Genomic DNA, 13,672 nt, shown 5'->3' on the forward strand with positions numbered 1-13,672 from the left:
TTTTAATGATTTTGAACCGAAAATACTTTGATAATTTTAGTTGCATCAATTTTATATAATTTTAGTTTCATAAATTTTAGAGGTTGCTTATAATGTTTTGAACAGAAAATACTTTGATAATTTTAGTTTCATAAATTTTATTTATGTTATTAAAGTTTATTTTATTTTATTTTGTTTTGTTTCTACTTATATATTTTATTAAAGTTTATATTATTTTGTTTCAAATTACTTATTTATTTATTTTTATGATAATTCTTTTTGCTATTAAATTTTCATGCATTTACAGATTATTTTATTTTGTTTCTCTTTCAAAGTATCAGGGTTTCATACGGAAACTCGTCTGTTACAAAAGGATTTTATTTTTTTGAACTTATTTGAACTCCATAGTTTTTATATGTTCAAAATGCACCATTCAAAGCCACATCATCAATTTTCAACCCTTTCTGACTTCATTTGTTATTTTTCATGCATTTACAGATTTTTTTTCAGCTATAAGACCCTGAAATTGAACAGCATTTCAAATGAACTCTGAAAAGGTTAAAAGTTGGCATGGTATCATCATTTCACCCACATAGCATGTGCAAGAAAGTAGAGAGGCTTACGGCAAAAACTGGATGCACTTCGTGTACAAAACGGACAATCTCTTTCGAAGAATCAGGGTTTCATACGAAAACTCGTCTGTTACAAAAGGATTTCATATTTTTGAACTTATTTGAACTCCATAGTTTTTATATGTTCAAAATGCACCATTCAAAGCCACATCATCAATTTTCAACCCTTTCTGACTTCATTTGTTATTTTTCATGCATTTACTGATTTTTTTCAGCTATAAGACCCTGAAATTGAAAAGCATTTCAAATGAGCTCTGAAAAGGTTAAAAGTTGGCATGGTATCATCATTTCACCCACATAGGATGTGAAAGAAAGTAGAGAGGCTTACGGCAAAAACTGGACGCATTTCGTGTACAAAACGGACAATCTCTTTCAAAGTATCAGGGTTTCATACGGAAACTCGTCTGTTACAAAAGGATTTCATTTTTTTTAAACTTATTTGAACTCCATAGTTTTTCTATATTCAAATGCACCATTCAAAGCCGCATCATCAATTTTCAACCCTTTCTGACTTCATTTGTTATTTTTCATGCATTTACTGATTTTTTCCAGTTATAAGACCCTGAAATTGAAAAGCACTACAAGTGACCAAATTAATAGTAGTTCATCATCATATTAAAACCAAAGTACATACATAGTTCAAATTGAACAACATATAGCTCTCCAGAGCATCTAGTTAAACCATACATTGAAACTATGTAAAACCTTTCAATGCAACAACAAATGCGATCATAATCACAACTAAGGTAACAATTGATCCAACGGCATAATGATACCAAGCCTCGGTATGAATGGCATATTTTCTAATCTTTCTAATCTTCAACCGCATTGCATTCATCTTGATCTTGTGATCATCGACGACATCCGTAACATGCAACTCCAATATCATCTTCTCCTCCTCATTTTTTTTATTTTTCCTTCAAGTAATTGTTTTCTTCTTCGACTAAATTTAACCTCTCGACAATAGGGTCGGTTGGAATTTCCGATTCAACCACCTCCTACATAAATAAAATCTATGTCACGTTGGTCGGCATAATTGTCATAAACAATAAATGAACCAAATAGTTATAAAAAGATAATATATACCACATCTGAATCATAGACAGGACGAGGGCCGACGGGGGCGGATACCAGAACCATCGCACTATATAATACTCCCTCCATTCCACAATGTAGTGATTCCTCTATCTCCGTGCTTCACCTTTGACCGTAAATTTAACTACCAAGACCGATTGCGGCGGGAGCAAAAATTATATCAGCGAATTCGTATTCGAAAGAAGTTTTTAATTATGTAATTTTTTCACCCGCCGCAGTCGTTCTCGTTCGTTAAATTTATGGTCAAAGTTCGACCTCGGGAAGCGCGGGCGCACTATATTTTGGAATGGAGGGAGTAACAAGGAATAATAAAAGTAAGAAAATTAGACAAGTATCTATCTCAAGTAAGAATTTTTTTTCTTTCAGAAAGAAGATAAGAACAAGAGGCTCACCACGGTGGTGCCGGCGACGAGATCGGCGCGGGTGATCGACGACGGTGAAGACGAAGGCGGGACGTGATGGACCGCTAAACCTAGAAAAATCTCGGGGAAAATGGAGCTCGGATGTCGAGTTTCGAGAGAAGAAATATTAACTAGTGTGGCTCGGACATTTCATCGAACACCTCATGTGCATAGGAGGTGAGCTATAGCATCCAAATGCCCTCCCCTCGCCGGCCAGCAAAAAACAGAGCAGGGTGGAGTGCTCTGCTCGCTGGCGATGGGCTATATATAGGCAAATCATTTGTCCCGGTTCGTGGCTGGAACCGGGACCAATGGTTATGGGCCAGGAGCGAGGCCCATTGGTTCCGGTTCGTTCCTAGAATCGGGACAAATGGGTCCAGACGAACCGGGACCAAAGCCTGCGAGGCCCCGGCCGGCCACCTGGGCTCACGAACCGGGACGAATGCACCCATTGGTCCCGGTTCATATAAGAACCGGGACTAATGGGCTGGCCAGGCCCGAACGAAAGCCCCTTTTTCTACTAGTGAACACCTAGTTTTATATCTTCAAATTTACATCATCTATTGAACATGCTCTTAGTGGGCTCATTTTCTCTGATTATTCCCACTGGGTTCTCTTCCCCTTCCCCAATAGTCAACAATTACTCCATAACATACTCATTCCATTCAAGGCTTGCACGACGACTCGGTCAACAAATGGCAGCTGATCATGACCCAGCAACAGTTCTCTTGGCATACCCTTCCCCAATAGTCAACAGTTACTCCACAGCATACTCATTCCATTCAAGGCTTGCACGAGGACTCGGTCAACAAATGGCAGCTGATCATGACCCAGCAACAGTTCTCTTGGAATATGAAGTATAAAAGGGCCCAACTTGTTGAATATACAAAATGTTGTCTCTGATTGGTGCTTCGGTGCTCATTTCTGAAAAAAAAATCAAGTTGGTTATGGCATTTTCTGTTTGACCGTCTAACCTGAGCCCCCAAATAGTCAGTCAAAAATGATTCTTGGCTTCTAATAACATAAATATTTGTATTCAGAATATGAATAAGAATATTTTTTGAACATTAACAAACATATTTGGTAATATCCAGAAATCGTTCATATATATCCTGATAGTTGATCCCTAAACTTTACAAAAGGAGAAAGAAATACAAATGAAATCCAAAATTACTTCCCAAAGTTCTGAGAAGATTAATAGACACATGACTAAATATATGGCAAAGAAAAATGTAATAATTAGATCTCGAACTATGCTTTCAATTAATCAAAGAAAGTGTTGTTTTCTTAATAAAATGCATAATGAAATTGTATTTAATACAATTGTGATAAATAATTTGATGCAAAATTGAAGTGCTCATGCACCTTGGACATATGAATCGTTGGTCTAGTACGTTGTAAGATTGGTAATACTAAATAGCCAAAAAATGTAATTACTCACATTTTAGGAAATTTGACAGGTCAAAGTCGATCGGTAGTGCCAATAAAGAAAACGGAGGTACTTTAGTGGTTTGTCATGGTCAATATATGAGATGATAACCATTGTTTCTTTTTTTCAGTGCGCATGACAGGGATTTACACATGACCTGCCTGGGGTGGTCTTCAACTGGGAACAGATGGGCACTATATGCGTACAGAAATTCTAAAGAAAATATGCCGCCTTTGACTAGCAGCAGCAGCCTTCCTTGTTTGTAGCCGTTTGGTCTATATAGTCTGGGTTCACCGCTCTCACTTGTGTACTGGAGAGGAGATCGACAAACAGAGACAGCCCAAAATCAATGGCCGCCGAATGCATTCGCGTCGTCGTACTGCTGGCACTGCTGGCCATCTCCGCTTCTTCTCCATCTCCGGCCAACGCCAACGGCAGTGACACGGACCTCGCGGCGCTGCTGGCCTTCAAAGCCAGCTCTCCGACCCTCTGGGCGTCCTCGCCAGGACATGGACGTCAAACGTGTCCTTCTGCCGCTGGGCTGGCGTCGCTTGCAGCCGCCGCCAGCCGCGGGTCACTGCTCTGTCCCTGCCTGACATGGCCCTCCATGGGTCAATTGCTCCTCACCTCGGTAACCTCTCTTTCCTCTCTGTCCTCAATCTCACCAATACCAACCTCACCGGCTCCATCCCAGCCGACCTTGGCGGGCTACGTCGCCTTAGGTACCTCATTCTCAGTCGGAATAGCCTATCAAATACCATTCCTCCCGCCCTAGGGAACCTCTCGAGGCTCGTGTCTCTTGATCTAGGTCACAACCAACTCTCCGGCCAGATCCCTCCCGAGCTCCTGCTGCGTTTGCACAACCTTGGGAAAATTGTTCTAACCCGAAATAACTTGAGAGGTCAAATACCATCCCATCTATTCAATAACACGCCTTCCTTGACATATATCGACTTCGGAAACAATAGCCTATCAGGTCCTGTGCCGACTGGTCTTGCCTCCCTGACCATGCTTGAGGTCTTGAGCCTGCAATTAAATCAGCTTTCTGGTCCATTGCATCAAGCCATGTACAATAAATCCAGGCTGCAAGTCATGGCACTAGTAGCCAACAACAACCTAACTGGGCCGATTCCAGATAATCAAAGTTTCAGCCTCCCAATGTTGCGTTACTTTGGCCTCGCACAAAACAACTTTGTTGGTCAGTTTCCACCAGGACTTGCATCATGCCAGTACCTGCAAAAATTATCTTTGTCTGTCAATTCTTTTGTGGATGTTGTACCAACATGGTTAACTAAATTGACGCAGCTTGAAGCTCTTTCCTTGGGTGATAACGACCTTTCTGGCTTGATCCCAGCTACTCTCAGCAATCTTAGCAATCTTAATTACCTGGACCTCTCTCGCGGTAATTTGGAAGGAGAAATTCCACCTGAAGTAGGTCTAATGCAGGAACTCTCGTATCTGCATCTTGAAGCCAATAACTTAACAGGCAAAATTCCAGATTCCCTTGGCAATTTAACCAAATTATCTTTCCTAGTATTGGCCACAAATCAATTATCCGGCCCTGTACCAACAACACTTGGAAACATTGCATCTCTGGGCATTCTTTCTCTGTTAGGGAACAATTTAGAGGGCAATATTGACTTCTTGTCAGCTCTTTCCAATTGCGTGCAGCTCCAAGACCTTGCTATATCAAGCAATTTTTTTGTGGGCACCATCCCTGACCATGTGGGAAACCTCTCCGCAGGATTACAAATTTTCCTTGCAGATCACAACAAGTTAACTGGAGGTATTCCAGCTGCCTTCTCAAACTTAAGCAGCCTTGCCATGATAGATCTTTCTAAAAACCTATTAACCGACGCAATTCCAGAATCTATCACTATGATGGAAAATCTCGCGCATCTTGATGTCTCTAGCAATGACATGTTAGGCCCTATCCCAACACAAATTGGCATGCTCAGGAGTTTGGAAAGGTTGTATCTCCAAAGAAACAAATTGTTTGCCTCTATACCAACCGGTATTGTTAATCTAAGCAGGTTAGAATACATCTCGTTATCCAATAACCAGTTAAGTTCTCTGCTACCTGCAAACTTATTCCAGCTTCCTAAACTCATTGCACTAGATTTTTCTCACAATTCCTTCGCTGGTGTAGTACCATCCGCTGTTGATCAGCTAAGTCAAGTGGTTGGAATGGACTTGTCTTTCAACATTTTGACAGGAGTCATTCCAGATTCTTTTGCAAGACTTAAGATGCTATCGAACCTCAATCTATCACACAATGAATTTGAAGGCGCAATCCCATACACGTTGGAGCATCTAGTGAGCTTAGCAACATTGGACCTCTCCTCCAACAATCTCTCTGGTACCATTCCCATGTTTCTCGCCAACTTTTCCTACTTGACTACCTTGAACCTGTCCTTCAACAAACTAGAAGGCCAGATACCAGGTGGAGGTGTTTTCTCAAACCTCACATTGCAAAGTTTGACTGGGAATGCTGGGCTATGTGGTTCTCCAAGCCTTGGATTTTCTCCTTGTCTTGAGAAGCATCCCTCTGTTAATAGAAATTTTCTAAAAATTCTACTCCCTGCCATCGGTGTAGCATTTGGAGCTCTTGGTATTTTCTTATATGTTTCTATGAGAAGGAGACATAAAAGAAAGGGTGAGGTTAAAGCTTCAACCGATCCATCTGACATAATATGCCACCAGTTAGTTTCCCATCATGAGCTCAGTCGTGCCACCAACAACTTCAGCGACAATAATTTGTTAGGGTCTGGCAGCTTCGGGAAAGTATTCAAGGGCCAGCTCAGCAGCGGCCTAGTGGTTGCAGTAAAAGTGCTAGACATGCATCAGGAACAAGCGATTAGAAGTTTTGATGCTGAGTGTCGAGTGCTGCGCATGGCGCGGCACCGCAACCTAATAAAGATACTCAACACCTGTTCTAACCTAGATTGGAGAGCATTAGTGCTTGAGTACATGCCGAATGGATGCTTAGAGGCACTCCTACACCACTCTCAAGGCATAAGGCACTTCGGGTTCCTTGAGAGGTTGGGTGTCATGCTCGATGTGTCCATGGCAATGGAATACTTACACCATGAGCATTATGATGTAGTCTTGCACTGCGACTTGAAGCCTAGCAATGTTCTGTTCAATGAGGACATGACGGCTCATGTGGCAGACTTTGGCATTGCAAGGTTACTACTAGGTGATGAGGGATCCATGATCTGTGCAAGCATGCCTGGAACAGTTGGGTTCATGGCACCAGGTATTGAACTAGTACTTGTTATACCGCTTAATTCACTTCTTGATTTATACAATACCATTTCTTAGTGAGAACTTGTGACCAATGAATTCACGCAGAAAGGAAAATTGACCAATGGTGCTCTCGTTATTGTTTGTGAACTTTGACGAGCAGAGTATGGATCTTATGGGAGAGCATCGCGGAAGAGTGATGTGTTCAGCTACGGGATCATGCTTCTTGAAGTGTTCACTAGACGGAGACCCACGGATGCTATGTTTGTCGGAGAATTGAGCCTTCGGCAATGGGTTCATCAGGCGTTCCCTGTAAATCTTGTCCATATCGTTGATGGTCAGCTGCTACAATCCTCCTCCTCCACTTCAAGCTGCAGCTTGGATGGTCGCTTTCTTGTGCCTTTATTCGAGATAGGCTTGCTCTGCTCTACCAGCTCGCCTGACCAAAGAATGACTATGGGCGATGTGGTAGTGAGGCTAAAGAAGATAAAAAAGGAGTATATTGAATGGACACGAGAGATGGGGAGGGTGGCACGGTGATTGTTCGTATGGATATGTTGGCTCTGTCAAATATATTTGTACGCAGGGGGTTGCGTGCACTTTGAGTTGTAATTGGTGTGGATAGATACGAGTCGTGTAGGAGTCGGACATGTTATATCCTATGCCTCCTATATATTGAGGGGGCACCGCATGTTGTAACCCATGATGACTTGATAGCAATAGGTACGCCTAGGAGCTGGCGGCTTGTGCCGGCCCCTGGGCGGCCGGTGTTATGGTATTTTGGGGAGGAGCGCCCGTAGTCATTGCCCCGGGGATGTAGCCATATTGATGAACCTCGTTAACAAATATCATGCCTCGGTGTGTCGCCTATGATCTTGCTAGTGTTTTATTATAACAAGTGGTATCACGAGCAAGCTTGCGAGAAGGCTATGCGAAGATCAACATGAGGTGTAAGGATCATGCTTGACGGGTGCCAGGGAAGTGCGATTGGCAGAAGGTGAAGTATGGCGGTGATCGCGGATGCGGTCGGTAGTGTCAGACACTTCAGGCAGGAGTCCTGAACCGTTTGATGGGCTGCAGTCGGTAAGGAAAGGCTAGGTGTGGCGATCAGACTGGCGTAGTGATTGTTGAAGCCATGGCGATCAGACCGGGAGATTACAATGCATGGGTTGTTTTTACAAGTACAAAAGGATGAAAATTATATATCATTACTTATGCTCTTTTCTTATAAGCTAGAAACCTATGTTTCATGGTGATTTTAGCTTGGGATTGTAAGAAAAAGTTTTTGTCTCTCAATTTTAGCAAATTTGAAAGATCATGTTTATTGGTAAACTATGTTCTGCTACTTATTGTATTATGATGTTTTTATATGTAGCGTCTTCCAAAATTTTAAATATCTAGGTAAATATTTTAGTCTACAGTTCTAAGTTCTAACAATACAAATATCCTGATAGTGGATGCACTAGAGTACAAGACCGGACGATCTTATGGAAGTGATGACTGTTTGTGTAATCTTGCACAATATGATTGTGAAGGATGGGAGTGATGATATATGTAATGTAGATTTTGAGAAGTACGGAGAACATGCCCACCTCCTGGACCAAAAGGCAGAGCCTGTTTCCTAGAGAAGCATTGGCGAATATTAGATCAAGAAGTACATGCTACTCAATGATCTTGTCGAATATTTCTGGATTCAACATAGAAACAATTATATTAGTGATGTTGTTTGAAAATACTATATATTTTGAACAATTTTTATGTCTGAATTATGTATTTTAAATTTTGAACTATATTTCGGTTTCTCCAATGATGACACACCCACCCACCCAAGCCGCCACATTTCGTACACAAGATGCTTGCTGCAGCCTGCCGCTTCGTCCTCTATGAGGAGTCCCGGGCCAACATGACCCTCCGTCCCTTGCCTTCGTGTCGCGACCATGGAATCTGTCAAGCATGTCACGTTCCTCGCCCACCTCTTAGGCATCCTCGGCCTATGTCAACCTCACCATCTCAGCTCTGCCACAGGGGGTATGTACGTCGCTGGTTGCTGACGGCTCGTCATCCTCTTGTGAGTCATCACGCCCAACACCTCATCCGCCTCTTGTGCGTCGTTGGGCGTGAGTAACTCATCGACAAGGACCTGCTATTCCAGTACACCCACAAGGACCTCGATGCCGACCTGGCTTGATCAGGATCATCTATCCAGGATTTGCAGTGTGAAGTGTTCGACGATATGGAAGTCTGGCATCGCTGCCAGGCACATCAAGTGTGTACTCAATTATGACGACACTTGTTTCACTGATTGTACTTAAATCATAAAAAATGAAGGCTTAACCAAGAACTATTGTGTTAGTGTTGGCAATATTGTCATGTTTAAAGAGTTGACCGAGGAAAAAATTAGATGCCACGATGTGTTAACTTGGAATAACAATGGCAGGCTTCAGTGACCACCAGCTCATCTTTGATTGGTAGGACCGGCTCCCGATCGACAACAAAAACTCTGGCCTTGAAAACTTGCAGCAGCTAGCGCACAGTTACTGAACAAAGGCAACAGAGTATGAACATTGGAGATGGATTTGCTCGGCTCATCACCCTGCTTACCTCCGGCACCATGTCACCCATGTCTACCAAATTAAAATTAAGACAGACAACGCAGTTTAGCAACATATTTCCTTTTTCTAATTGGTTGAACATTGAAGCTGGGTGACGATCAAATGGCGCCAATTAACCACCTTCACATGCTGGCTCATCGACCAAGTTTGGATCTAGAAGTAAATAATTAGTTCACCTTGGATTGAAGAAACATCGGAAGCCGGCTGCTCTCCTTGAGTGCACAGCCATTGACTTTGCTAGGTCCTCACTGATCCAACAAATTGAAAATAGGACAAACACCAGAGTGCAGCATACCATTGACTTTGCTAGGTCTCACCGATCCAACAAAATGGAAATAGGACAAGCACCACAGTGCAGCATCCTTTCTTTTTCTAATCGAACCCAGTAAAAGGATCACCTTACTACTGTGATCACATGCGGAAAATAAGGCAAAGACCGCAGTGCATCGTTTCTTTTTCTACTAATTGAATCCAGTAAGGATCACATGCTGCCGCCCACTTACTACCGAGCTTATCAGCTCGCTAATTACAGTTCCTCTTCCCACACCTTCCATCACATGCCGGCTCATCGACCAGTTCAAGATCCAATAAAATCAGTAGTATTATGACTCAGATTAAAGAAAACACCGGAGCTAGCTGACCCCTCAATTGGATGCCTCCTTCTTGAGTGCCCAGCCAAGCAACAGTAGCATTGATTGTGCTTAGCGCCATCGATCAAGGTACCAAAAGTCCCTGTATTTTGAAAGGGCGCTCCTACATGTCCGCCGGCCGATGTTTACATATTATCCGTGGCCTCGATGGCCGTTGAATGCCCAGAGCTGATAGCCATCCGATGTAGTGTCTGCATCCCGCATGTCCACTCGTTCTTTCCGCAACAAACACTCTGTTACAGAAACAAGACCGCATGCCCACTCGTTACTTCCCGCAAAAAACGATTTGTTACAGAAACAAGACCGCATGCCCACTCGTTACTTCCCGCAAAAAACGCTTTGTTGCAGAAAGAAGACCGCATGCCCACTCGTTACTTCCCGCAAAAAACGCTTTGTTGCAGAAACAAGACCGCACGCCGCCTCGTTACTTCCCGCAACAAACGCTCTATTGCAGAACAAGACCGCATGCCCACTCATTACTTCCCACAACAAACGCTCGGTTGCAGAAATACTCTGTTGCAGAAACAAGAGAAATAGCAGGGAACACCACCATCGCCACATCGGCCAGAAAATGGGGGAAGGGATCTCTGGTCCGTACCTGCTTGAGTCGTCGCCGGCCACTGCCGATCCCGAGCTAGTCGTCGACGCCACCACGTTGGATAAGCCCCGGTCGTCCAACGCCTTGCGCTGCCGCGTCCGCCGCCCTCCCAAATCCAGCCGCTCATACTCCTAGCCACACGAGCCCACGCTACTGCGGGGTGAAACCCTCCTTCTGTTATCGAGTTGCGGGAATGGCTGTCCTGAAACAAGAGGTGAGTTGCAGGAAACGGACACGCCTCCAGCGGACACGGGAGTGCTCTCGACCGTCAGATAAAACATAGATCGGACGGCCACGGAGTCGGTGGACGGGCATGCGCGATCGGTCGGCAGGAGGTAAGCTTTTCCCATTTCGAAAACACCAAGAGTCCCTGTATTTCTGAAAATCCAGCTCAATCCACATGGCAGCTGTTGTACCTTGCTCTTACTTTACAGAACGTGTACAGCTCTGTGTTTTGATTTTTGGCCGAAAGATTTCGGCCATCTCGGTCTGGGGCGGAAACTACCTTTCGGACAAAAAGTTGATTTAATTTGGCAAATTTTGGTCAAATTTCAGCCGAAAACTTTGAAAATAGCGGAAATTCAACAAACCAAAAAATGAAAAACCGAAAATCAAAACACTGGCACAGTGTGCAAGGTCGACCATGGCGGTGTGAACCAGCCGGAATCGGCGGTGGAGATGTTTCATCGCGACGGTAGGGTTCTCGCCACAATGTTTTGGTTTTAGGCAACAGAGGTGCTACAATTTTGCAGCATTTGTTGCAGAATTTTAAAACAGTAGCAAATTATTTTGACGCCATACAGAGATAGGGCATCTGTCGGAGCTGTCTTTATTTTTTCAAAATACACCAACTTTTTTAGGGGTATCAGAAAACAAATGTTGAAGATGATCTAACCCAATAATCCAGGCCCATGACGTCCCCAGCCCTTCCTGACCCAAACTTAAGGCCCACTATTAGTCACCCTCCGCCGAGCTGACCCAGTCAGGATCACAGGCTGCCAGCCACTTACCACCGAGCTTATCAGCTCGTCTTCTCACACCTTCCATCACATGACGGCTCGTCGACAAGGCGTGCATCCAATATTAATCAGTAGTATAGCTCAGATTAAATAAATTAAACCACCGGAGCTAGCTGGCCCCTAGCTTAATTGGATGCTTCCTCTTCTTGAGTGCACACAGCCAAGCAACGGTACCATTGACTTATTTGCTTAGTCGCCACTGGCACCGGTTGGATCGATCGACCCTTCTGGTATTTCTAAAGCACCAAGTCCTTGTATTTCTAAAACTCCAGCTCGATCAAGATGTGATTTGTTGCTACGTTGCTCCTAATTTGGAGAACATGCATGTTGTCTGGTGCTGGGTCAAGGATGGCATTTCGAATAGTTCAAGAGGCAAACAAATCACTGGTCTCTTGTTCCTTCCTTTCTTTCTTGTTAATTTAATCAGCTCGTAGTTCACCCTTGTTAGAAAGGAAATGCCATCATGCATCCTGCGTCTGCGTCTCCAAAACTAAAATTCAAAAACAACATCCATCCATCCTTTCTAACTGAAGCCGGGAACCACTAGCATCTGGGCTGGCTAATTAAATTATGCTCCTTTTTGATCAATGCTGCAGGCTCGATCGTCTACCAGGTTTAGATCTAACAATGGTTATGGCTATACACTTGGATTTAGACCTCAGCTTGATCCCCATTTAATTTAGAGAATCCTGTTCCTGGATGCCTCTCCTCCGGTGTACCATCCGCGAGGTCAATGATGGCCTTACGAATTGCTCAATAGGCAAACGAGTCTGAATATTTTTTGTCGCACTGGATACTAGTATTGAGTGGAACCTTCCTTTGGCCTGGAGCATCTATAAAACGAGCCATCGAGGCTCCTCCAAGATACGCTCACACTGCTACCTTTCTACCCAAAACACACACAAAACTCCCACCACGCAGATCAACCAGCTAGCCTAGCCGGCCCGTGCTCGGGACCATCCCTGCGGCCAACTGGCTTCTGGGCAAGGTGCTCACGAAGCTGTCCGAGGACCTGGTGGCCGCGTACGTGTCCAGCAAGGAGCTGGGCCTCAACTTCCAAGACATCAAACAGAAGCTCCTATACACACAAGGGCTGCTGCACGCATCCGACGGGAGGGACCTAAGCAACAACCCTGGCCTCTACGGGTTGCTGCGGGAGTTGAGCAAGAAGGCCGATGAGGCCGAGGACATCCTCGACGAGCTCCACTACTTCATGATCCAGGATCAACTCGATGGCGTCCAGGGCCCTGCCCTCCATGTCCGCCATGCTGCTCGCCACACCTTCGGTAACTGGCTTCCATGCTTTTCTTGCTCGCGTACTCAAGATGGTGATTCTTCTGTTCCTGTTGTCACAAGATGGTGTTTCTGTAACCCACAAAAGGCAACAAGGTCTGGTAGTGGCAATGATGGTGGCCCCGTTGATAAGTTGTCTTTCAAAAGGGTAGACATGTCCAACAAAATCAAGTTGGTAATAGAGGAATTGAACTCCATGTGTGGACCTGTCTCTGACTTGCTCAAAATTGCCAACCATAGTAACACTGCAACAAGCACACCTATCACTCTCAAAAGGCCTCCCACGGGTTCAGTAGCTGCACAAGATAAATTGTATGGGAGGGGTGTTATCTTTGAGCAAACTATAAGTGCGCTCACTGGTAGCACATATCTTGGTGAAACCCTTTCTGTTCTCCCTTTTGTTGGCCCAGGGGGTATGGGAAAGACAACCTTGACCCAACACTTGTATAATGATAAAGGGGTTGAGGAGCAGTTCACTATCAGGGTCTGGGTATGTGTCTCAACTAGTTTTGATGTGACAAACCTCACCCGGCAGATCCTTAGGTGCATACCAGCAATTGAAAACGAAAAATACAAATGTACAGTTGAAACAGCCAGCTTAGACCAGCTTCAGAAATCCATTGCAGAGCGACTGAAGTCCAAAAGGTTTTTAATTGTCTTGGATGACATTCGGAAATGCAATAGTGAAAGTGATTGGAATAACCTATCATCTCCATTT

At 44.1% G+C, this 13,672-nt stretch overlaps 2 protein-coding genes across 3 annotated transcripts in view; both read left to right on the forward strand.

The window, feature by feature from the left end:
- The first annotated feature begins 3,858 nt into the window (after positions 1–3,858).
- Positions 3,859–7,940, forward strand: LOC123142249 (LRR receptor-like serine/threonine-protein kinase FLS2). Of its 2 annotated transcripts, none has more exons than XM_044561236.1 (2): positions 3,859–6,795; positions 6,946–7,940. In XM_044561236.1, exons 1-2 carry the CDS (start codon positions 4,134–4,136, stop codon positions 7,320–7,322), a joined length of 3,039 nt encoding a protein of 1,012 aa, XP_044417171.1. In that variant the 5' UTR covers positions 3,859–4,133; the 3' UTR covers positions 7,323–7,940. The 2 variants fall into 2 exon arrangements, with proteins under 2 accessions (XP_044417171.1, XP_044417173.1); XM_044561238.1 differs by having other exon boundaries at positions 6,891–7,126.
- Positions 7,941–10,835: 2,895 nt separating this feature from the next.
- Positions 10,836–13,672, forward strand: part of LOC123142802 (putative disease resistance protein RGA3) — a 5,868-nt gene continuing 3,031 nt past the window's right edge. The window contains exons 1-2 of the mRNA XM_044561547.1: positions 10,836–10,856; positions 12,596–13,599. Of these exons, the coding sequence (XP_044417482.1) occupies positions 10,836–10,856; positions 12,596–13,599 (1,025 nt within the window). The remainder of the gene's footprint in view (positions 10,857–12,595; positions 13,600–13,672) is intronic.

This window comes from Triticum aestivum, chromosome 6D, assembly GCF_018294505.1.
Source record: "Triticum aestivum cultivar Chinese Spring chromosome 6D, IWGSC CS RefSeq v2.1, whole genome shotgun sequence".
NCBI lineage: Eukaryota > Viridiplantae > Streptophyta > Magnoliopsida > Poales > Poaceae > Triticum > Triticum aestivum.

Coding starts and splice junctions, on each gene's coding strand:
- LOC123142249 (XM_044561236.1), top strand. CDS start 4,134: ATGGCCCTCCATGGGTCAATTGCTCCTCACCTCGGTAACCTCTCTTTC. Junction 6,796..6,945: donor AGTTGGGTTCATGGCACCAG/GTATTGAACTAG, acceptor TTTGACGAGCAG/AGTATGGATCTTATGGGAGA.